The sequence below is a fragment of the Convolutriloba macropyga genome, chromosome 9 (assembly GCF_964194025.1).
Source record: "Convolutriloba macropyga chromosome 9, txConMacr16.3, whole genome shotgun sequence".
In the NCBI taxonomy this organism is placed as follows: domain Eukaryota; kingdom Metazoa; phylum Xenacoelomorpha; order Acoela; family Convolutidae; genus Convolutriloba; species Convolutriloba macropyga.
The window spans coordinates 61775604-61801463 of record NC_134476.1 but is presented as its reverse complement, the minus strand read 5'-3'; the positions used below and the strand labels follow the sequence as shown (position 1 = coordinate 61801463).

The 25860-nt window shown below is 35.4% G+C and overlaps 3 protein-coding genes across 3 annotated transcripts in view; all 3 read left to right on the top strand.

Moving 5' to 3' along the window:
* Positions 1–3711: 3711 nt before the first annotated feature.
* On the top strand, positions 3712–4646 carry LOC142345509 (large ribosomal subunit protein uL2-like). Its single transcript, XM_075397583.1, has one exon. It carries the CDS (start codon positions 3749–3751, stop codon positions 4523–4525), a length of 777 nt encoding a protein of 258 aa, XP_075253698.1. The 5' UTR covers positions 3712–3748; the 3' UTR covers positions 4526–4646.
* Positions 4647–6164: 1518 nt separating this feature from the next.
* Positions 6165–13995, top strand: LOC142345920 (uncharacterized). The gene is made up of 5 exons (XM_075398380.1): positions 6165–6345; positions 7186–7353; positions 7800–7877; positions 11149–11290; positions 12269–13995. The coding sequence occupies exons 1-5, from the start codon at positions 6224–6226 to the stop codon at positions 13370–13372; spliced, it is 1614 nt and encodes a 537-aa protein (XP_075254495.1). The 5' UTR covers positions 6165–6223; the 3' UTR covers positions 13373–13995.
* An 8835-nt stretch (positions 13996–22830) lies between these two features.
* The window catches only part of LOC142346286 (BBSome complex member BBS1-like), a 176788-nt gene continuing 173758 nt past the window's right edge, over positions 22831–25860 (top strand). The window contains exons 1-2 of the mRNA XM_075398800.1: positions 22831–23178; positions 24868–24979. Of these exons, the coding sequence (XP_075254915.1) occupies positions 23018–23178; positions 24868–24979 (273 nt within the window). The 5' untranslated portion in view covers positions 22831–23017. The remainder of the gene's footprint in view (positions 23179–24867; positions 24980–25860) is intronic.

The window sequence follows — 25860 nt, the reverse complement described above, 5'->3', positions numbered from 1 at the left end:
TGTGAGATGTGTTTTTTCTTGACTATTTAATTGCTCTTGAACGAAGTTCATAACAATTATTGTAAATGTGTTGGTCTTTTTTATGCACTTTTTTTGCTTGACCATTTTGCGCTGTTTTTCTAAAACATTCTTTGACTTCTCAAGTGACTTTTTCACGCATTCGTTCTTCATTTTTGAGTGATCTCTATTGATCTCACTCCGAAGTAAAGCTCGTTACTATTGTCGTGTAGAATAACTCAAGATAGCAAAAGAGCAAGTTCGAAGCTTGAATTATCAACTCTTTCTTGTTTTGCTTTAGGCAGAACTGCAGTTCAGCTTTCACGCTCTACGTGATTTAGACTAAGTACCAGTTGGCACTTGTGGTAACAATGTGTAACAAAGCTGTGACTCAAGTTTACAATATGGTTGTCACCTATTGGTGAAACTCAACATTAATATAGCAACAAAAGGAATATGAGTTCATTCCATCAGGAATATAAATATATGTAATATAGTTTATCAGTGTTTATTTTATTAGTTGCGATACTTGGTTGTCAGCTCTCCGGGTGAATCCGCCACCACAACTATAATAAATTTGATTGTAGCATAGCAAAAGAAGGGCCTGATAGCCGAGTGACTAGTGCTTCTAGTGAGGGATTGGGAGGTACGTGGTTCGAATCCCATTGTGGGCAACAAATGTTGCACGCAAAAAAAATTTATATGGGCTACAGCCCCTGAATTAAATTGCCTCGCCTGTCGTTGAAGAGCACCTCTTCCGCCATTAGTTGGTTTATTTTGATCAATACTAATAGTCGCGAAGTGATAGCAAGGCTGTTATTGGTCTCTTCCTGTTTTTTACAATTCAATTTATTAAGAGTATGCTGGGACTTTAATCTTTTTTACTACTGGAAGTGGCGTATTGGATGAGCGTCCTTGCTTACGACTCGGGGAGTTATGGTGATATCTGTGTTTTTATCGGTTGTGTCATTGCAACAGGAAGTAAAAGTCAATGGCACACGCGAAAACAAGTGGTTAGGTTAATGTACTTCAAAAAGTCAAAAGAAAAGACACAAATGCAGTGGTTTTTGTTCAAACATCACAGCCTGTTTTCCGATTTCTCTTCATAAAAATTTATGTTATGCAATCATTACTTCATCTATTCTTTGAACTGTGGTTCTAGAAGGAAGAACGTAATTATTTTGATAGTACAGATTTTAATGAAATAAGTGCAATAAATTGGTCGTTTTTCTCGAATATTCCTCTACTTTTTCTTTGCTAATTAGCTGTTTAATAGACCCTTGACCTCTCGAAGGACTTTATTTTGGTGCTCTTCTTTTTATTAAGTATAGTTTTTGATTCACGTTTCTACAAGGCACGACTTTCACTCATGACTTCTGACTCATGTTTCAGCGTAATGGAATTTACATTCTTTCACTCATCGAGTACCGCAATGCGGTGAAATATTTTAAGGTCGAATGAGCAAAAAAAGAAGGGGGATAAACTGATGAAGCCCGTTCTTCAAGTCATAGCGCCTATCATATTTTATAGAGCGGCTGCTAGCTGGCATTGGCATTCCTCAATAGCCTTCAGTTTAGATACTGAATTAAGTATAATTACGTACTCCAACTTAAACTGCAGACTAAATTAGAACACTTTGACACTTGAAAAAACCTTCAAATTTTCACCTTTTCTTCTGTTTAAATCACGGTGGACGTCAATGAACCAAAAGCTATTTTCTGGCAATTTGTCGGCTGTTTTTTTTGTTCAATCAATGTCGGCTGTGTTATGTGGTCAATCATTCGTTGAACACATAGACTGTTTTACAGCCTCTTTTCAAGCCAAATATGGGAATGCCACCCCGTATTGTTTGCAGAGTTTAACGCTTTTATCAAAGTTTGTTCTTTTTATTTGTATTATGCAGCAATTGTCTTTAAGTATTTTTTATCTCAACGAATTTTAAGATTTGTGTCAATTTTGAGTTTTTGTAAGTTGTTTGTTTCGGCCCGAATCTAAAACTATTTTTGAACGTTTTGACACTTCCCTTTTTTGTTTTTCAAATAGGTTTTTGTATTCAACCGTTAATTTAGAATGTTTTGTAGGCGTTGTTACTGAGCGGAAGCACTTAAATGTTAAATAGGCTAGTTTTTCCTGAAGTAAATAGAGCAATTGTTTTTTTTTCAGGTTTTTGCTTCTATAACTGTTTACTTTGTGCGTATGTTAGGTGATACTAAATACTTCATGCTGAAAAGAATAATGGGATGATGCAGTTTTAGATATTACGTTGAAAGATGTTGCTAGATTTTGATTTTCAGTATTCATTTTTTCTTTTTGTCGGTTTTCACTGCATGCATAGTTTTTTATTTTGTAGAAAGTGGTTTTTTGAAAGAAAGTTAACTGTGTTATCGTCTGCGGCAATTAAATGAAACAGAAATGCAACTTATAAATAAATCTTTGTAAAATCAAGTTTTTTATACTACCTCCGCTTTCATTAGTACAGTCGTTTGATAAAAAAGAAAAGATTAGTATAGTTAGGAAAATATTTTATGTTGTTTCTGGTTTTCTGTATGTTTGGGGTCCTATGCTCGTTTGGCAATCAAAGACTAGATTTTTATAAAAGCTTTGATATTCAGGTTAAGATTAAGATTTTGTTGGATTGCTCCGGACTTTCTTTTTTAATCCTTCTGGTTGCCTATTTCTGTTACGACCATTCAATGTTTTCAAGAATTCAAACCGCGATTTTTTTGGTGTCTAGTCAGTAGTTTTGGTTTGTGAGCGTGGCTTCATTTTTTACTCTCTTTAAATTGAGTGTTAACTTGCATGCCTTATCTCACTCAAACCAAATGACTTCTGTACCCACTTAAATCTAAATAGAGAACATAGAAAAGTTCAACTCATCAGATGTTGCCCAAGCTAGATAATTATAATACTACATTGAATGATTTTTTTTGACGTTTAGCTTGAAACTAAGATTTTGATTTGTTTTGTTAGAAAAATCTTCTGTTCTTCACCACAGTAATTTTTAAACTAAGGACTTCAGCTGTATTTTTTGGCGATCGCGTCTTTGATGTAATTGCTGCGACAGTTATCTGACAGTGATTTTCGGGAACTCATATTCGCATTGTTATGTTGTCAATTGGTTTGTTTGTTTTGGTTTTTAGTTAGAGCAACAGACAGTGAAATGGTAATTTCAGTTAAAAACGTTTTTAACACGTTGCCGTTACTATAATAGAAGTGCGTTTCCACTCGTTACATCTTTCCCCATAATCAACTTCATCAAGTCTACCAAAATTAAGAAGTCACATTAAGAAAAAATTAACAAAAAAGTAAAAGAAAAATGATTGTGTACATTCTACCAAAATTAAAGAAAAGTCACATTAAGCAAAAGTGAAGAAAAAGAAAAAATGATTGTTTACATAAAACTGGCTTCTGGCCTTAAATTTTTAGGCATGCCAAACTGATTTATCAGTAAAAAAACCGATTTTGTTCGAAATGGTATCAATTCGAAGAAGAATTTGATTTGGTGACTTTTTCCTCTAAGAAAAGTGACTTTTTCCCTAAAAAGTACAAATCATTTTTTAATGAATAAAATTTGCTGGCAAAAGTTATTCATCTTTATGGAATTTTGTTTGTTCGTTTTTGTTTCCTATGGATTTTCCTTGATTCATGTGCATTTTCGGGATGCTCATTTTGATTCACAGCGTTTTTGACTGATATTAACCAACACGAGGTAAATGCTTAGTTTGATGTTAGCATAATTTTAGTTTAATTCATGGGGCGAGTCATTCGAGCTCAGCGAAAGGGAGCTGGCTCCATTTTCAAAGCCCACGTGAAACATCGAAAGGGTGTTCCCAAGCTGAGAAACCTGGACTACAGTGAACGCAAGGGTTACATGCGAGGACTGGTCAAGGATATCATCCACGACCCTGGACGAGGAGCCCCCTTGGCTGTCGTGGAGTTCAGAGATCCATACAAGTTCAAAAAGAGGAAGGAGCTGTTCATTGCTTCCGAAGGGTTATTTACTGGCCAGTACATTTATGCGGGAAAGAAAGCAGCTTTGACAACTGGAAATGTCCTGCCTATTGGCAACATCCCAGAGGGTACTTTAGTCTGTTCAGTTGAAGAGAAAACAGGTGATCGCGGTAGGTTGGCGAGGGCATCGGGTGACTTTTGTGCAGTAATCTCGCATAACACCGACACCCAAAAGACACGAATCAGACTGCCTTCTGGTCTTAAAAAGATTGTGTCTTCAAAGAACAGAGCCATGATTGGAATTGTTGCTGGTGGTGGACGTACTGAGAAGCCTCTGTTGAAGGCAGGTCGCGCATACCATAAATTCAAGGCTAAGAGAAAGTGCTGGCCAGTTGTGAGAGGTGTGGCGATGAACCCTGTGGAGCACCCGCACGGTGGAGGTAACCACCAGCATATTGGATCTCCAAGTACTGTTAAGCGTTCAACTCCACCTGGACGAAAGGTCGGTCTGATTGCGGCCAGAAGAACTGGTCTCATCAGGGGAGGCAGAAAAGAAAAGCTGGCTGAAAAAGAGTGACGAATATGCCTTTTTCATAAAGCTGCTGTGGTTACTGTTTTTGAGGTACCAGTTGAAATCGAATGTTAAGTTAAACTTTGTTTTTGGTGTAACGATGCAGTTGAATTCAACTTGGAATTGATCATTTTGAACTCATTATAAGCAGCAGCTGAGACTATTTACGTTCAAGAGGCGAATTGAGAAATAAATCTTAACTAGCGGCAACGCAATGGCTTTCATCGATGATTCGGACTGTTTTGGTTAGAATTTGAAAAAAAACACTTCAACTTCATAAGAATAAGAATCCTACAAAATTTAATGTAGACGCAAAGCGATAGCTGGGGCTCTTATTGGCCTTCTCTTGGTTTTTTACAGCTCAAAGAATTTGAATAGTATTGGGGCGCTGTCTTTTTTTAAAGATCTGATCACACACATTTTCATGATTTTTGAAGTCAAATTGAAATGATGATTTTGGTCATGCCGAAACCAGAAATGCAGCGAAAAAGCGAGTGGTTTTGTGGAGTTAAATTTTTTCATTAATTTTAAAGTTTAGTGAGAATTTTTTAAAATTAAATTTTGCTTTCTCGCTTGTGGTTTTTTGTTCACATGCGGCATTTTGACATTAATTTTTACTGTTTTCGATTTTTGGTATGTTGTGAATGGTTTTCCTAATCCATTCATGCATTACGGGTGTCTACCGGTACCAAATTTGGGTAAATTAACCCTTTTTTATTATCAGATTTCACTTTTTCTAGGTTGATATATTGTTCGCGTGAAACATACTTTTGATTGTAGCGGACGAAAAGGCGGTGCATTGTTTGGAAATTCCGGTCAGTTATTTTCTATAAACTGAAAGTTGAAAAATGAAGACTGCTTTTCACCGGAAAATATATGTGACGGAAGCGCGTTCCATAAAGAATTGTGCGTCAGATTAATTGCGGTATTAATCCCTCTTTGTAATCTTAAAACATTAAATCGTAAAATATTATATGTAAAACATTAAAATATTAAATCGTAAAGCATTAAAATATAAAAATATATCTGCGATATTTTGTCAACAGGTTATTTGTTACGACCATATGGTGTCAAAATCACTTTAAATCTTCTTTTTGCTCATTCGTTCATGCAATTTCAGCTGAATTGCGTGCGTGACGACTGGAGCGATTTTTTTGTACATTGGCGTGTCTAAGATTTTGGTCACACGTGACTCAATCTCACAAATGACTTCCTCACTCTGAACTTGACTTTTCTTTAATTTAATTCAGAGTGCGGGGCACTCTATTTGAAGGGTATTTGAGGGCTTCTCAGCCTTTAATAAAAAAGAAATTACTTTTTTGGTCAGTTTCTTTTATCTTTTGAGTCTATTTTCTGACAATCTGACAGCTTTTTTTATTAATAGCCGCGAAGCTAGGGCCAGGCTATTCTTTGTCTCATCGTGGTTTTTTATAATTCAAAGAATTTTAATTGTAGAAGGGCGTCTTTTTAATTACTCTTGAACGAAGTGAAAATTGTGCAGAACAATTTAAACTGTTAAAATTTAGTTGAGTTTAACAGTTACTGGTTAACTGAATGGAATTCGTTAAAGCGCAAATTTCAAATGTACATTTTATTGACAGTAGAGCTGTCAATCATGTCATATTTTTTGCCAAATTTCAGATCACTAAATGTAATAATGCATTTAATGGACTACCGGGTTTAATTCGGGTTAACTTCAGCGACATGGAGCCTTCTTATGGTCGCCTGTATTGGCTGTGTTATGTTGCGATGTGCGTTTACTGGCCTTCAGTTGAGTCAGCTACGATTGCTTTTGTAACATCTTGCAAACATGATACAGAGTTCAGGTAACTCAATGACTTATTCTAATAAGTTACGGTGTATATTTTGTGCGTGATCATATTGTTGTTGATCATAAAGAAGAAAGAGAAAGTCCTTGAAAGCTAGTTTTGATTTCTATACAAAGGCTATTAATTTTATTGCACGTTGAAAAAAGGAAGCTGTTTTAAAAATTGAAAGTGAGACAGGAAAAGGGAAAAATAAAGTTCTTGGGGGGGGGGGGGGGGGGGGGTGGGGTTGAGGCCGATAGTTATATATTAATTGCTAGAAAATTCTCATTAAATCATTTGCCTGTAATTATGTTTGAATATACAATTCGTTTGAAAAGAAAACAGCAAATTTTGATAATTTTGTATTCAATAGACAAAAATTGAAAATATTTTAACCTTTCGCGAGCTCCTTCTCTTCTTCTTGATACCTTATAAGAGCATACCTTAAACCTATTGTAGCTCTTAGAGATTACTTTTGATTTATATAATTTTTATTTTTTATTGCACCTTGAAATAGGGAGCTGTTAGGCAAAAATGAAAAGTTTGTGGTGGGGTGGGGTTGAGGCGGATACAAAAATATTAAATCATATTGATATAATTGCTAGAAAACTCAATTAATGATTTAACTATAAATATTTCAATACACAAATCTGTTGGAAAACAAAACGAAGAGAAAATTTCCTTGTAATAATTTTATTCAAAAGCCAAAAAATCAAGGTTCTTTTAGCCCTTCCCGAGCTCCTCTTCGTGGTACCCACTTTGGGCTGTCACTTTCTATTCCGATTAAGCCAAAACACTTCACTGATAATGTTGAATAAGTGTTAATATACAGAATTATGACTGCTCTTTTGATTATAGCAAATCAGTGGCATATAACATGGCCAATGGAGACGTGAACAACTACTTCATCACAGATGAGTCTTGTGCTGACTCAGTTAAACTGCCCAATGTTCAGGTCTTCTCTGACAAGCCATGGGTCAACACAACACTCGTACCTGAAAAGAAATTTCCACTTGACGAGAACAGGTTTGCCAGTAAACCAGTCTCTGCACTTTCTTACTGAAAAGTTGCATATTTCCACCGTTTTTAATTGCTCTCGAAGGAAGTTTGAGGCAGTTATTGTGAACGTGTTTTTTTATGCAAAATTTTGTTGCTTGACCATTCACAAGTTTTTGCTCCATAAAGTTTATCTATCTAGACTATACGTCTTCTAAATCGTTTGCCTCGACAGTCCTTCGAGAGCTGTTCTGCCGACGTTTGTCGGTTTAGATTTTTAAACTGTGAATAGTCTTGGCCTGATTTGAGTTAGATTAACCTGATGAATAACTTGCTCGTTAGTATACGAACTCTTAAACTCGTCCAGACAGAACTGTGTCTGGTATGTAATAATGATTCTTGTTCTGTTTGTACATTTTTGCTATGTTGAAAGGCAGTTACTGCAACCAAGACTTGAAGTGTATGTTTAATTTGAGGTGGCCCTGGACTGGCCTCTACAATGCACTACTTGACCACAGTGATCAGGTGCAAGAGAGAATGGACGAAGTCGTCAGGTGAGGCAAACAACAATTCTAATTGTGGTCCTGTTGTTAAGTTCAATTTCTTATACCGCATTACAAAATATGGATTTTTCGTATGCAAAGTTACAGTATTATCAACTTTTACTATTATATGGAAGTTATCCATTTAATGACTTGATAGAGATTTTTAAAATTTTAACCAACAATTGGAGATGATCATCGTCCTTGACATGAGAATTAGCTACCGTTTCTGTTAGCGGAAAATAGAGACTAATCAATGGTGAATTATAATCACCTCTATAACAAAGTTTGTTGCAATTATTTGGGTCCTGTTGATCATTTTAATGTAATTTTTCTCTTGAACAATTGATGTTCGTCGGACGCTTTGATTTTCGAGTGACTTTTTCGCGCTTGACTTATCGATTTTTGCGTGACCTAAATTGCAACCCAGTGATGGAATACATCCGGCTGAACCAGGATACAATTGAACCCCCGTCTGTCGTTCGCCAGCAATTTTTCCGACGACAGTCGATTGTTCCGGATGAATTGCTCCAGATGCACAGATATCTTTGCTTGAAAAATTGTTCTGACTAATCAGCGGGCTGTTCATATTTCCGCAGTTTTTAAGACTAGAATAATTGCGAAGAACGTGTTTTTTTATATAAGTGGGGTGAACTTTGAAACAGTAAATTGAACAGTAGGGAGAGTGGTCTTTTTTGCATACCGCTATTAAAAAGTGCGAGAAATGTACCTCTGAAAACCTTTGGCTGAGCGTGGAAAATTTGTTAATCTGTGGCTTTTTCGGAGCAATTTTCACTGCTGAAATTGCTGAAAGAAGCTGTAATTGGCCCGCTTTTGGTTTTCTATTTTTTTTTCAAAATTTTTGTTACGGTTTATTGACGTCACGCTGACAAACAGCTTTTATTAATTAATGAATTTTAAGACTGTGTTGAGCTTTAGACTAAAATTTGGTCATATTTCTCTCCTCGCCCTCAAGATGACTTCTTTTTGCTCTCAAATCGACTTTTTACTTATGTATCTCTTTCTCATTCACTGTTATTTGAAGGCAGTTTTACATTACATAAATCTAGTCAACATAAAACTAAGTCAAAAAGTATTTACAATTCTTTTAGGGCTCAATCTTTTGTTTTGTCTTTGAGATGTCTTTTGAGATAGCTGTCACAGCTATTTTCCGGCAATTCAGTTCGCCTTTTGTGGCGTACTTTATAATATTTAAAGGAATCATTTTAATGTAGATATAATTGCTTTTTTGCTATTTCAAATGTGTATTTAGCAATAGTGTTGGCTTCATTTTTTTTGGGTTGCAAATTTTAAGGCTATTTTTTTCTCATTTTTTGTTTTCTCATGATTTTAATTCCTTATGTCCGATTATTTGTTGTTTTGGTAAAAGATATCTTTAAATTGCATCAAGTTTTGGCCAGCTTGTCGATTTTTGTCTATTTTGCTCGTTTTCATCACCTAATAGTTTTTTGCGTAGTTTCTTTGCACGTTTTATAAGTTGGTTTGCAAAAATGGTTTGGCGATGAAGCTTCATTTTAAGGTTCTTGGGTTTTCAAATGTTTTCTGATGAAAAGTTCAATATCACACTGAGTGATATTGAAAAGGTTTGTTCTCAAATTCTCCTGTTGTTATATTCCTCATTTTGTTCCTCATCACTTGCTCTTAAGTATCTTGTCGACATTTTCTATATTCAATGAATTGAAATTCAAGTTATTCTGGTTATTTCTCGCGAATAACTTGAATCGCTAATACTTAGACGAAATAAGGAGTCAAGGATCTGATTACTGAAGTTCTTCTGGTATTTTTCTGCATCGATTTGATTGCTCTCAAACGAAGTTAGTAGCAATTTTGGGGGTCCCGTTGGTTTATTTTTGTTGCCTTATCGTTTTTTTGTCTCACCCATTTGTCTCTAGAGATGAGTTTTTACGCTTGACTTGTTGATTTAAGTGTGATCTGAATTGCTTTGCTTGTGCCGGATCAAAATTTGTTTCCTTCTTGATTTTAAATCTTTGAAGTGGACTATAATAAGGTCTCGTACCATCAATTTAGTCCCTTGAATACAGCACGCTGTAATCAAAACCTGCATGTCGTTTGAGGGCAGTTGTCCGAAATTAACTGTTTATTTTCCAATTGTTTAGCAGCCTCCAATATTCTAGGTATTTTTGTGCTATGTTTTGTGGGTCTTAGCTCAGTTTTGTTTTTCAGATTATTTTTTGGATTTTTATTAAAGGAGAGTTAAGATTAATCTGTTACCTTTATTTTTTTTAAGAATTTTCGTTGCGAAAAATTATGATTTCGACTTTTCTGCCTTTTTACGCAAATCGACTGAAATTTACTTCAGGAAGCTTCTGATATGCATTTTGAAATGAAAAATGTTCCTCTTTCAGAGGTTCTAAAGCAAATTGAGAAAAAATGTCCTGTTGATGAAGTTTTTGCTGATGTTCATACTAATTTGTTCATAGTGTATGTAGTTACAATTTTTTGAATTTTTCCTGGGGATTGTTTTATTAGGGGTTTTTTGGGCGTGGTTTTTATTACAATTCAAAGAGTCTGAATTTTATTGGGGCGCTGTTTTTTTTAAGATCTGTTCAGGCTTTTTCATGATTTTTGAAGTCAAATTGCAGTAATGCTTTTGGTGACGCCGAAACAGAAAGTGGAGCGAAAAAGCGACTGGTTTGCGGTGTTAAATTTTTTAACTCTAATTTTAAAGTAGAGTGAACATTGCTTGAACGTTTACTAGTTAAAGATCAATAGTGTGCATCTAAGTAGTGCCAAACCTATATGCCCTAATTCTTGAGTATAAGAGTCATGAGTTTTCGATTTTGATTATTAATTTTGAAAAAGCTGTATTGGGGCTTTTTCCTTATAGAGCGTATGTGTCTCATAAAATTGGCTGTCGGAATCTACCCAAAAAAGTCTAGTGGTCTATTGAAGGACTGGTCGTCAATCTGTCTATCTCATTTCTTCAGTTTTTTCAATTCCATGGAAAACCAATAGCGTCTATTACGGCTATTTTGGGCAATCTGCCGGCTATGTTTTGTCAGTTGATAGTGGTTGAATTTAATTTATCCAAAACTAATGATGTGTTCTTAACTCTTCCTCGTTTTGAAAAGATGCAAATATTTTTCAGTTTGGAAAGTTTATTCATTTTATTATATTTTTATGTAGAATAAAATAGATACCAATCTGAATTCATTGAGCTACATTTCTCTTGTGTGATCAGTATGGTTGGTTGGTTGGTTTAGTGTGGTATGTGGTGTGCATATTGTATTATGGTGTTAAGGTCGGCAGAGACTATGCAGCGTCTGATGGAGCGAGAGAGTGTTCAGTTGGTGGTGGCTGACTCTTACAGCACATGTGCTGCTGCAGTCGCAGAGATGCACGACATCCCAGTCCTACTCATGCACAATTCCGGTTTCCCACAGGTACACACACTCAGTAGAAAAGTGTTTCTTCAATATACTCGTCTTGATCCTGTTCAAACGAATCTAGCACGTTAATTCACATATTGATCGCTATAAGAAGATGTTGCCTATCTCTGGGCGTTTAATTACCTCGCCGAAATTGGGAATGAAAACGGGCAATTGGATACTTATGTCGTGGAAGCCCAGTTGTTGGTTGGAGAAAAAATGATTAAACTATTGTAGGATTTGGTTAAATTATCTATTGAATCAAAGCTTTGTTAATAATCTGGTGTTTCATTTCGCTTTTCTGTTTATTATTGCTGAGATTTGGTGGGAGTTCAATTGACAAGATCATGTTGGTAACAACTGATGAAAATGGTGTGGTATTATCATTGCAATAACTATGGGAGGTCATTGAGAATATTAATGATAGCGATATTCGGCAGCCTTCAGTGTAGTTGCACTATGGTATCAGAGAGCTTCGTGAGGCATCATTTCTGTTCTTTAAGCATGATTCGTTTTCTGTGTGTATGAGTTGCGTGAATCTATGAAGCTCAAAGAGTGATTTCGTTCTCGTTTTCTCTGTTTAAACATAAAAATGCTTCAACCGCTTTGTTCTTTTACTACACTCATTAATAAAAATAAAGGGTCAAATAGCAAAAAGCGTCTACCTGCTTTTGAAGAGAAAACAAAATCGAGAAAATTTAGAAAGTGGGGTTAGTTGGGATCGAAATTGATGCAGATGTCGTAAGTACCGGGTATAAAAACAATCCAAATTTTTTGTTCGCTTAGACGTTGAAAGCTGAAAGCCCAAGGAATTGTTACTATAGAATTCAGTGTTACTAGAGAAATCAGAGTATGATTTGAACTCAAAATGCGATTTATTTTGTAGTTGCTGACATTTTAAATATCTGCGGGTGTATGTAGCTTTCTGGTACCATAGTGTATGTTGAAACTATTGAGCATCCTTTAAAAAAGTAATTAACTTTCGTTTATCAGGCAACTGCGAACCCTACTAGAGTCCAGTACTCTTTCATACCTCGCTTCTTCTACTCGATAGCGCCGGATTTCATCAAGACCCTGACTCATGACGTCATTCTGGTCTTGTTCAAGAACCTCCCGGATGTGCGAATGACAATATCGATTGGAAACAAATGTAATGCCGATTTGCAGACTAACAAGTCGCATTCAAGTGTGCCTCACTTCTGGTCTTCGTACCCAAGAGTGGGTTCTCTTTCACCTCCACTTGTGGAGTATAACAAAAAGACGAAGCACTTCATTCCAATGGGACTTATGCCATTGGTCGAGAAGGGAAAGCCGAAAAGCAACAGACTTGACAACTTCATGAAACCAAGTGGTGATGATTCTGTAGATTTTGCATATTTCACGGGTGAGGAAAGCCTTCTGCGCCGGTTTGGTTGGAAATTTTTTCACGATTCGTTTACGTTGGACAACACGCTAAAGACTATCTGGACCAACAAATCTCTGCCTAATTTTGCGAGTAGCAAACAAATCATGGTAACTCCAATGAGCGTTCATTCTATTATGACTGAAGAAAAAGTGAGAGTTATCGTTGGAACCTGTTCACTTGACAATGTCTTGGTGGCTTTGCATTATCAGAGAATTCTGGTCTGTTTTGATGTTGTCTGGAGGGAGAGTGCTTTGGCGAGGTCCATAGAATTGAGTGGAGTTGGAATCACGTTATGGCCTATGTTCACCACTGCTAACTCTCTCAAAGAGAGCATTAAAAGCGCCTTAGATAGAAGAACTGATTTTCAAGCCAAACTGAAAGAGGCAAAAGTGGGACAAACACCCAAAGTGAAAGCTCTGAAAGATTTGGTTTTTGAACTGACCGAGATGCCTGCATCCTCATGGAAGAGAAAGGCTGTTGATCCCGTCAACCATAAAGTGGAATTAGGATTCATTATTATCACCTTTCTCATGTTCCTCCGATTCTTTATCAAGTCTGGACGAAGAGTGTTCCAACCAACTAAACCGAAGATTGTAGCTGTTCCAGTCATGAGTAGCCAGAAAGAGGAAATTTTGGAAGCAAAACAACCTCAAGTGGGTGTGAAATCTAAAGATGCAAAGAAGATTGACTGAATACAATCTTCTCTCCAGAAAAATAGAGACGGCTTCAGTAGTCATAGGTATTCGCAATATGAACAAGGTTCAGTCTAAGTGAAAGTGTTGTTTAGTTATCTACCTTCTTGCTTCTATTCTCTACTTTGTGTGCTTATATTAGCATTATTCTATTCCCGGTCACGCATTTTTTCAAGGAAAATAAATGTGAACCAGCAATCTGAACATTTTAAACAAATGCTGAAGTCTCACATATGAAGCTTGCTCGATCTCATTAATTAGATATCTTCTTCGAAATCATTAACCAAACAACCCTTTTTGTTGTTCTCAGATTTCCATCTGTACATCTATTGTTGTTAATATTTCAATTTTGTGTTCTATCTCTGCTAATCTTGTCAATTTACACCTGTATATCTCAGCTTGTGATGCACACACACTCTTCCTTAATTATTGTTTTGTCTCGTTATCCGTATTTAATTTAATTGATTTCATCAAACTCAATGTACATATGTAAATTGTCAAATGGTTTGCTGCTATTAAATAAATCACTACTTGAATTTCTTAAAAGATTTATAAATTACTGATATGATTGATCACTTTTATATCCGTTTGCAGTTCCAAAATTAATTTTTCTGGTTGTAGAAGTTTTCCGTTGAGCACAAGGAACCATAAATGGAGACTTGTTAGGTGAGTGGTGGTTTTGTTATGAGACATGCTTGTTTGTCTGCCGAATTATAGGTTCCATCATTTGCTTTCGATCGCGTAAAATTGCAGATTGGGTACAGAGTAATGTATTGAAAGAACATATTTTTAATTGCGCTCAAACGAAGTTGTAGCAGTTATATTAGTCCTGTGGTAGTTTTTATGCGATTTTGTGCTTGACCGATTTTTCGTCTGACCCGTTTGACTTTTCGTCCTCAAAAACAAACAGGTAAAATATCCGCCTTCGTAAAACTCGCTCGGAAAATAGATACATAAAATGAGCAACATTAGGGTCAAGTTTGGCAGCTTATTTCGCACAAGTGGTTCCTAGGTTTGTGCGAAATTGAGACACTTTCAAGTTGGAAATTATGTGACCAGTCTTGTAGTGCAATTTTCCTCAGATTGGGTATCTTTTCGCATTAAGTGTATCTGTAGTCTGCAATTGTGTCTTCTTTAATGCGCGCTTTAAATGTAGCTTCCTTAATTGAGCATAAGAAAGAAGGTTTGTAATATTATACCATTTCGGAATAGATTACTTCAATGCGCATTTTTGAGCATGTCAGTGATTTAAAACTGTACTCATTGAGCGTAAAAATTGGTTTAAAGCTTTTTTAAATGAGCATGAAAAGGTCTTTCCAAGCTTAATATTAAACCATATCAAAATTAGCTTAATTTGTTTCTCATACAAACTCAATAGAATTCAAAACTGGTAATTTAAACCTTCTTTTATATATTTTTTTATTTTTGTTTAGCAAATTTATACAAGTAGTTATTAAGAGATAGTTTCGTTAATCCTCAAAATTTGGTTACAGCTCAAGTTACCAAATTTTATTTTAATGGTTCTGAATTGAGTGTTTTTGAAGAGCTGCGAACTCCTTTTCTTTGTCCTAAATATCCGTTAAAAATTTTCAGTAAAAAAATCAGTAGACACCTGTCAGTGGACACAAGTCCTAGAAATATATCAATTTCGTAAAAACAAACTGATTAAAGAAATATTTTTATCGCCTCAAGCGTGGTAAAATTTTTTACTTTAAGGTATTCAGAACAGTGTCAATATGTAAAAAATTGCTAAGGATGAATAGCGATTCTTCAGTAAAAAGTCAAAATACACCTGTCAATTGACACTTTTCAATAGGCACCTGTAATCAGAAAAAAAAATATTGAATCAACTGAAATGAATAATCAGAGAAAAATACACCTGTCAATTGACACTTTTCAATAGGCACCTGTAATCAGAGAAAAATTATTAAATCAACTGAAATGAATAATATCATTTGCTAAATTCATTTTGAAATCACTCATCAATTGGAACAGAAAACACTAATCATTTCATATTCGATTTATGCCAAAAGATCCCTGTATTTTGTTTCAGCCTTTTTCTGTCCTCAAATGCCTGTCAAAAGACGCAAAAAAAACCATTATAATAAATCAATTTAAAAAATTGATAACTTCAATTGGAAACCACTCATTAATTGAAATAACTTAGCAATTGATATGTGATTTTTTAACGAAAAATCCCTCTATTGAGTCTTAGTGATTATTGACAAAAAAGAGGAGTTAAAAAGTTGCTGCAGATAAAAAAAAAACTTTTATTTCAATGAAAAGTTAATCAAATCAGCGAGATTGCTGTTTGTATTATCAACAGCAATGGCTATCAAATAATTCTTTAGAGCACTTTTGCATGCTAAAAGTTATGCGGTTTTTGTTTTGCACATCATTTACCAAGTGATGCCATGACTTGAACTTTAATTATTTTTAGAAATTTTTGTATTCTACTTTTTTTTGTTTACCTGCTCACATATTTTGTATACGTCAATGACTTGTTTACCAATTATCTTAGCCTATTATTCTTTTAATGGTAATCTGCATAATCTTAAAAAACCCTCAATGAGATTTAGTTCTGTCTTTTTTTTCTTTAAAAAAACTCACCAAAAAGGCTTTGGGAGTTTGTGGTGCCAACCCCCGGTAGTTTATTGCGAGCAATTCAGCAATTCGTGTGAAGTGTGTGAGTTATTCAATTTTGAAAAACTTGATAAAAAGACTTGTCAGAAACGAACATGAAATTCTGCGGCTACTCATTCAAAAATTACGCTGCCCCGGACGAAGAAGCAAGTTGGGGTCATATGCGACACGTAAAAAAAATGAGGGTCAGCGGCTGTGATTGCTGGTGTAAGGGGTCCTTAATAGTGAAAGAAGTAAAAAGGCTATTTCTTCCTTTGGTTTTAATTACCATTTTTGGTTTTAAATGTCACTCTGTAACTTAAAGCTATCATTCGGAGCGTCCTGAACTTCCGTGCTCCCATTTGGACTTCCACAATAAGCAATACAAACTCGAACCACTTGCAAACACAACAAAGCATTGCTCTTCACAATTACTTGCGGTGTAAAATTGTCTGGCATCAACGACTTACACAGTGAGGGTTAAATGCTGCCTGTTAAAGCTCTTACAGAAATCTTAGCTGAGATTTCTGTACCACTTCAAACCACTTCAACTGGTTATTGAACATGAGACCGACACTAATTGATACTTATAGGGAGCGCGTGAGACAACACATAAACAATAAAGAGCAATTAAGTCGCAAAGAGTACAAAAATGCGCTCTCATCAAGAAGAAAAGCTGCCACGAATTGCACGTATCCGATTAGCACATTAAATTTGGATACTGCCCTCTGCAAAACTCTTGAGTAGGATCTGTGACTGTGTTGATAACCGCTGTCCCAAATGTCAAGTAGGACCACATGGCGTAAGCTGCTGTACGAACACCACGGACTTGAAAGTGATTGACCTATGAGAAAGACCAGTAGTGAGAGCCAAATGGCTGGACTTACTACCATCAGTCCTACATTACCACACTGCACAGATTTATCCGCGTTACTTGCCCCATTCTCCCATGTTGACGATGCCCCTCCTGGCCCCTCCCGATGCCGCTGTCTTTTTACAATTGAAAGAAGTGGGATTGTATTGGTGCTCCCTCAATTTTTTCACCCATTTTTTTTGATCTCAAACGATGTGTGCATCAATTATATTAGTCATGGGGTCTTTTTATGCAATTTTTTGTCTTACTTTTTTCTTTTCCTCTTCAAAAGCGGGATAAACAGGTAACGCCCGGAAGGCATTGAGTTCTTTGAGCCCTACACCTTACTAGTCTTTAAGTATGCGATTCACCAAAACTATTTCGAGGAGACAATTCCATGGTCTGAAGGGTAGTTCCATCGAAGGCGAATGCTCGACGGTCTTTTGAGAGAAATTTTCCCGACGTTTGTTGGTTATGTTTGAGCCTTTGGAACGGGATAAAGCCATGTGGCATAAAGTTGCATTAGAGTGCCTAAGCTGTTTTTTAAACACTTGCTTTACTAAGGGTGCTGAAAATAGTTGAAAAGCCTGAATTTGAAATGGAAGGTCAGTTTCCGAAGTTTTTGAGCGCTAAAAGAGGCAGTTTTTCACGTTCCTTTGCCTGTTTTCTTTCGTCAAATGGACATTTAATTGACATTGATCACTGATCATAGGGATCTTGTACAGGCAATATTGTCTTTTTGTGCCAATTTATTAGGTACATAAAATTTAGTTTGAAACTGCAACAAAAATTGTGGCAACCTTTGCAGTTTTCGTTTTTTTTTCTTTACAATTGAGAAAATTTGGATTGTATTGGTGCTCTTTTTTTTTGTTCACAATCTTCGAAAATACTTGTCTTTTTCGATTTTTTCTTTTGTGGGCCAATTATATTTTCAAAGCGTACGCTTGGGTTAATTTGTTGGTTATATTTTAATGGCATTAAAACTGTTTTGAATTCTTAAGCTTCAAAATTTTAGCTAATTTTAATTGGTTTTTGCTCTGTTTTTTAGTTTCCCACCATCTTTCTGATAACCTGCAGCGTAACTCTTTACTAAGTTTTGGCTAGAAAGAGTTGAAATTTGATGACACAAGTATCGAAGAAAGCTGAACAGACGCTTGTCTCTTAAAAGTCACGGAAGGTTTCTCTTAGGTACCAAATATTGTGATTCTTTTGGGTTTTTGATGGGAAATTTTGTTTTAACACAGCACGTTTAAATTACTTAACAGCAATATAAAATTTCCCACTGCTTTTAAAGTGGAGTGAGAAATTTGTGTTCAAACAAATTTTGGTTTTTCGAGACTTTTCACGCGCCGCAATTTCACTTCTTGTTTTTGCTTCGTTTTATCTTCGCATCTTTTTCTCTTCTTTTGTCCTGCGTGCTACTAATTGTTATAACTTCGCTCTAATGATGTATAGCTGAAGTTTGGTACCTTTCAATGAACAGCTGCTGGCCTTCATGCTATCGCTTTTCATAAAATTTTAGAAAATTTTGGCTGTTTATTTTCAAAATCTGTGATTGATTATGTCCGCACTGTTACCTGCTTTGTGAATTTGTATGCTATGATATTTTCGGTTGTTAATATGTACTTACGTGTTTGTAGGCTTGGACTTCACTAATTTTCAAACTTATTCTAAACAAACAAGCGTTTCAAAAATGCGTTAAATTAAAATCTATTGTGTGAACATTGTTCTGGATCATTTTGACACCGCTGGTTCTTTGGAGAAAATGTTAGTTTTTTTAATTTTTTTTTACTTTTGCTCACAGGACATTTTTTTTCGATTGGAGTTCAGGCCTTAAACTACTATGATTTTTAGTTTCACACACTTGTCAGTTCTTGTCCGGATGCTAATTTAGGTTAATTGATATTCTTTGGACTGATTTTAAATTGTTTGAACTTTCGCTGTAGTTAAAACGAACGATTTATTAAAAAAAGAACAAAATCAACGAGATTAGCTATAAGAATTTTCATAGAGCAAATTAGTTGTGTTATTAGTTGATGAATCTTTAAATTGAACTCAGCGAGATTTTTTCTCTGAAACTGCAAAGTTTTACAAAACTTTGAAGTTATCGAAATAATTACACGCTGCCAATCGTTATATTTTTGTCTATTTTGTTTTATCTTGTGGAATCTTCAACAAAATCCCTTTATTGTTTGTGTAGTAAGTGACATGGGACAAAGAGTCTCCCAAATACGATGGTCGATTTTTTGTCCATTTTTCAAAAAATACTTAATGTTGCTCATTTTGTAGAAAACTTTTTTTTAATAGGAAAATGGCATTCATTCGTCACTGAAATTTTAGTTTACAAAGAGAACTTTTAATTCTGTTTTCAGTGAAAACCATCATTATTTCGAAGTGAAAGAGTAGAAAGTACCCGTAATTAGAATAAGAGAAATTTAATGAATCAAACTCATAAGCAAGTCTGATTGTTTGAATTGGAAATCCATAACGCTGCTACACTCAAAACTGCAGGTAAGGAGTTCAACATCAGTGATGTGAGATGGAAAGAAGATTTCCACAGAAAAGATAAACATCTGTAGTCTTGAAAACTTATTGTTCGTTTGCTTATTAAAATTGAAAGATTGAAATAATTTGATTGAATTTTTTTAATCCCTTCATTGTTTTCGTATAGATATATTAGAGCTCTCCTCAATGCTGTGTGGAAAACTGAGTACTTGTTTTGAAGGCACAGCTCAGATGATAATTTGATGCATGATCAACAGACCCCAATTAACTACATTTTTAATCATAATAGTTTTTCTGATGCCATTAAATATTGGTCCGTCAAAATTTAAACTAGATGGTGGAATAATATTTAAAAGCAGAATTAATTTTTTTCGCAGCGCGCTGATTTTTCGTTGTATTTGAATTCCATCGTTTGAATGCCTATAACCATTTTCTTGCCTGATTTTTGACATTCAAATATGAGTCCTATATTTTTGCTTCAGTTCTCAATTAGTGCTTAATGTTTTTGATTGTCTAATAGAATTGTGTCTGGGAAATTCCATCGATCATGGTATGGTTTGCAGAAGCCATTTTAGTCAGACTTATAGGTGTTTAAATGAAGTTCGTGGTCTTTGGAATAATTGCTTGCCCCTAAAAATTTACTTTCAAATTTGTGTTGTGGAGTTTTTCATCTTGCAAGCTGAAAACAGTATAGTGCTCAGCATTTTGCAATCGTTGAAGTTTGAGTAATCACTTTTAATGAAGACATATCTTCAATTTTAATGAAGAGTTGACCTGATGAACACCTATTTCATTTTGATACTAGCGGGAGAGGGAATCGTTTATTTCGATTTTTTTCTGAATATAAAATTTGAATTACTGCAATCTGCGTGGTCTCTATTATTAAATAATCTTGGTTTATCTTGATCTAAATTTTAAATGTTTGCAGATTATTTCTTATTTCCAATCTTAATGTTTTCTCCGATCTTTGATGTTTCTTCCTCTCTTCCTCAGCCTTTTAACTCTCGTTTTTTAAGTTTCCTCGCATTATTGAACTGAGCTCAAGTCCCCATCTGTTGGATGGCATTGCTTCAGAAAAGACTCCTCTCATTGGGTGAGTTCAATAATAATTCGGGCGTGTTTCGATTCGTTCTTAATCTCCGAGAGAACATTTTTTTTGTTCATATAGGTCGTCTGCAAATGTGATATTGATTTAAAACCTTATGATGGATCAACAAGAGTAGCATGAATAATTTTTATGACATGAATTGCTTTTTCTGAAAATATACCGCAATTTGAGCGTGTGTTATATTCTCCTTAATATTTCAAAAATTATTGGTCAGTATTCTGAGACATCTAGTCAATCTCTTCATGGCAAAAGATCCGGATTGATACACTCTATAATGAGATACTTAATAGAATCAAGGATTCAGTTAGCTTATCATCTTTACAGCGCAAATCTAAGTCACTTTCTGAAATTTATAACTCAGTTTTTTCCTTAGGTTTTTTTGCTCTATGTTCTATTTGACATCTTCGCCGCTGTAAGCATTAATGAAAATTTTTGCTTTTGTCTATCAAGAGAAAAAACGTTCGATCGATGTTTTTGTTTTGAAGATTTTGCAGCTGTCAAATAGTTATACTGAAGAAATATCCGATTCCCTTTTCAAATGAGCCTTCACACAATTTCAAATATGAACCGTTGAGAAAGTATTGTTTGAGCTATAGTAGAATTGATAATTAAATCAATGTAATAGTACGTTTTGGAAGGAAATGATTTTGAGTTCATATGTTTTTGCTGCTTCAGTCAAATTTCACTGCAAATTTCTGAACATGGTTTTGCCGAGGAAGTCTGACAAATTACAAACTTGGGGAGGATGTGAGAGAGGAAAGAAGTTCAATGATGAGTAATAAATGTACTCAATGTTTAAATGTTTTCAAAGTTTTTTTCGGTTAATTTTACCGTTACTTATGGGAGCACATCGGTGGCGCTCCCACTCACCATTTCGAATCATTATGCATTATTTTTAATCGTTTTTATTTCCTTTTCCTCGTTTTCCTGCCGAACGAGGTTTTTGTAAATTAGTCAAAAGTATATCACAACCCAACAGTCTGAGGATCGATTATTATCTCATTAATGATTAATTTGGAAAATAGACTCTTATAACAAAGAGAATGGGGATCATCGTGATGGTACATGAGGTCAAAGCAAAATTGCAATTATACAAAAAATTCTCATCCATGCTTTATATCTTGTCTAAATATCGCATTCAATCACTCAAGGCTGTCACATTTTACCAAGAAAATGAACTTAAAATATAAACGCACTAATGTCGAAAGTCGAACAAATAACTCGCGCACGACAGCAGGGGCATTTAAATTTATAGGGGTGGGGCTTAGAAATTTTTTTATGCGTGCAATAAATCAAAATAAAAATTCAAAGTCACTTTTAGAAAGTGTTTTAGAACAGTGTTCTAGAATGGTTAAGCAAAAATTTTCATTAAAAAGGCATTTAAACAATAATTGCTTCAAACTTCGTTCGAGAGCAGATAAAAAGTTCGAAATCGTAGAACTTGTTTTTTTTTCGGAAAACTGTTTTGTTAAAACGTGTTTTTGAAAATGATTTTTCGCAGGTAGAATGCTTGCAAAATGTTCGTTTAACTTAATTTTAAGTAAACCTTTTTAAGAAACCTATTAATTAAGAGTTTTAGGATGAACAATTTTGGTTTTTAAATTTATCAATAAAGAATGGTGCGCGGCTTTGAACCGATCAATGATCAATTTGGCAGGGTTTGAAAACGATTTTTTTTGCAGGTAGTTATTGAAAAGGAAGCTTTGCGTTTGTGTCTGCGTTAATCTATCAACTGATGTTTTCGTTGTTCAGAAGCTTATTTTCCCCTTTTCCGCGCTTAAAACGCAAAAACATCTTAAATGTTGCTATTTTTCTGATTTGTTTCAGGTTTTTCGAACAAAATGAGCATTTGCTAGTCTTGTATATTCAACTGTTGATATTGTTCAGCTTACTCTGTCAATTCTTTCTCATCGTTGCCGTGTAAAAGAAACAAAAAAGGATTTTCTGATGAAAATCTTTACAAAAGACCAGTTTCCTCGAGTGGGCACGAGAGATGCTCTCAGGTCACATTATTGTTACAATATCTTCTTCCAATTGTATTTTTGGACTAAATGGTTGAAAATACGATTATGACGATATTGCTCTTAAGACTGTCTCATGAATTTAACAATAATTTCTTCTTTTTCAATATTTTTCAATATTTTACAATATTTTTTCTGCTGTAAAACGTGTACATTTTAACACGTCTGCGTTAAACGTGTACCGCGGTCGAAACAAATGGTGTATAATCGGCCAGATTTCTAGGAAGCCACCTAATTTGAAAGTGACCAAATATTTGTTTTTTTTGTACACTTCAGCTATTCTCAATAGTGTGTATAGTGGGGGCACAGCACTAAAGTTTTAGCGATGTTTCAGTAATGAAGTTTTCATGATGAACTAAGAACTCGAAACTTAATTTCAGTTGACTAATGTGCAGCAGCAGAGCAATCTGGTTTTGATCAGAAATGCAGCAAAATTGCTCCAATTTCTAGCAAAATAATAATCGGCGACCTGATTAGAAACTGCGATGCGTACAGTTTTCAGAAGCTGAATTAGTCTATTGTATGAATTGACGTTGATGATCATGGCTGCATCTGGAACGGCACCTGTTTCCAATTCAAGTATGAAGGGTACCCAGTCTCCGGTGACCGTATCTGGTGGAGGGGGGAGTGGAGCTAGCAACAGTCAGCAAGTGTTGGACAGTGCAAAGATACTGAGTGAGAAAGAGGACAAGCTAAAGTAAGTTAAATGCTTTTTACTACCTTCATCAGATGATAGTAGCTTCAGAGACCAGATTATTTCACTATAGCAGAGACGCAATGATTCTGGAAGTCATTGCAGTTATTTTGTAAGGATTTGGTATTTAATACGACATAGATTTGACCGTTTTGTTGGAACTGATTACGCAATGTAATCTGCTTGTTCAGAAGGTATTGAACCGGGCAAATTGGTAGAATATAGCTAACGTATCCTTGATCTGCCATCAGTGAAACAAAAAAACAACAAGCGCTATTAGTTCTCATATACGTAGAATGCTCGCAAAAAGTTTGTTTGACATAATTTTAACTAAACCTAATTAAGAAACCTATTAATTAAGACGGTTTTAGGATGAAAAATGTTGGTTTTTAAACTTATCAGTATAAAATGGTGAGCGGCTTTGAATTGATCAATAATCATATTGACAGGGTTAGAGGGGCAGGCAGAAGTACGCACCAGTTGAATATTCAATTCAGTGTTGTTCGATTATGGTTGGCAAACATATGCAGTAAGAGCTTATATAAATAGTATAGATTACCCGCCCAGTCTGATCTGGATATGTGAAGTTAGCTCAAAGTTTATGCTTTGTTTTCTTAATTCTCGCTTTTAACTTTTGCGAGTCATGCTGAAATCCCTCCGTTCGAGCTAGGTTTCAAAAAGGAGAAATGTTTCAAAATATGTTTGTTTTATTTCAATCGATTTAGTCAGAACTTTCTGTTGTCAAGTAAAACAGTTCAAGTTTCTGGTTTTCTACCAGTATTTGCACCAAGTGCAGTTTTATTGTTAAGTGTGTAGTTTTTCCATGATGTATAGAACGCGTGCTTAGAGGAATACAAACTTGATTATCCCCAAAAAATTTTCCTGGGTAACTTACGGGTAATTCCTAAGTCCTCCAGAATTCCACTTAGGTGAATAGTTTCTTTGCTTGCCTCAACAACAGACAAACTCTGCTTCAGCAGTTGTTGTTGCTATAATTTTTGGGCCTTAAAATACCAACTAATTTCTCCAGACGGCTCATTTAAAACAAACATCTCATGCTTTGCTTTGCTTTTCCTTACTTTCAACTTTTCAGAGTAATACTGAAAGGTGGACAAAACGCCAGAATCGAAAAAGTGATGTGAAAGACTTGATTCGCTTGAATTGCTTATTAAATTGCTCGTTTTGAATTAAGATTACTAAGAGTGTTTAATTGCTCTCGAATGAGAAGCAATTATTGTAAACACGTGTGTGTCTTTTGTTATAGGATTTTTGGCTCGACCACAATTGCGCTTTTCTTCTAGAATAATCTTTGACTTCTGAAGTGACTTTTTCATGCACTTCGTGATTTTTGAGTGATTTCAATTGCTCTCACTCCGAAAAAAAGTCCCTTGTTCAAACAAAACCGATTGTTAGAGAGAGGATTACAAGGCCCTGAAAGACGAGTGGTTAATACCTCAGTTGAGGTTACGCAATCGGACGCAGGAGGGTGGGGTGCGAACCCTACCTTTGGCTGATGTTTTGGCACCCATAAAGAAATATTAATCTGGCTACAGCCCCTGAATTAAATAATTGTCCCGCCGGTCATTCGAGAGCAATTTTTCTGATGTTAGTCTTTATGTTTTGTTACCTTTATTCCGAGCTCGACAGGAGCGAATACTCTTTCTACCTGATGATTGGTTGTTTTGTTCACAGGAGGGAAACCAATGCAAAGTTCCTCACTGCATTCAACGACCCAGTGGCACAAATCCACACATTCTCATCTTGTATTGCTCTGGCTGACCTCACGAGAGACGGCGACTATAAGGTAACGCAGAGTAAGAGATACTGCCCAACCTGATAATTGAACACAGTGTGTTTAAGGTTACGTTGAAATAGTCAAATCAATGTAAAATTTAAAGGTCTTATCAAATCGAAGTGGAAACAGGCAAACGATTACAGACATTCAATATTGTTGGCCGAATTAAATTATGTAGCTTACGTACGCGAAGATTAGCTTAAAGTCGCCGTGAGAAAAATATAATCAACTTTGCGTGTTATTGTTTGCAGTCAGAACTGAACTTTTTGACTCTTGCCTTTTTTCTTGGTGGAAGTTGAATCCCTCCCATTCTGTATCTCAATCGACTGCATTTAGGCTTTCCGTAGGTTAAAATCATTGTGCTGGTTAACACTAGAAATGGTTACGTAGCCGAACACTTGCCCTAATAACATTCGGTCCAAGTTCAGTTTAGTTTTTGTTGTTAATTTTTCAATCAGCAGCTGGTCAGGGTTATCTAAAGTAAAAACTGTTATTGTACTCAATCAAAGACTGGTGCAATGTTCAAGCCTTGTCTTTCGTTCCGGACAATGTTTGTCGTAACATTTTGAGACTTTGTCTGATGTATGAACTGGTTTTTTATCACGTTTCGAGAACGTGAATTTGATAGCGTTTATTGTACTGAACGATTCGATTGAGAACGTATCGGCCGGCTTAAATGGGTTATCTTTACACTTTCCTTTTAAAAGCAACTTTTTCAACTCGAAGACGACAATTGATAAGAAAGGTCTGAGTTTTTTTTAGCTATGTCCTATTTTGTGAGAAAAAGGACCTTTATAAGCCGACTTGATCGATTCTTCTGCAGAGGTCTATTTTTAGGAACAGAAGAGTAGCTATGGTGATCTTTTTTGGGATTCGAAGAGTCCTTTCAG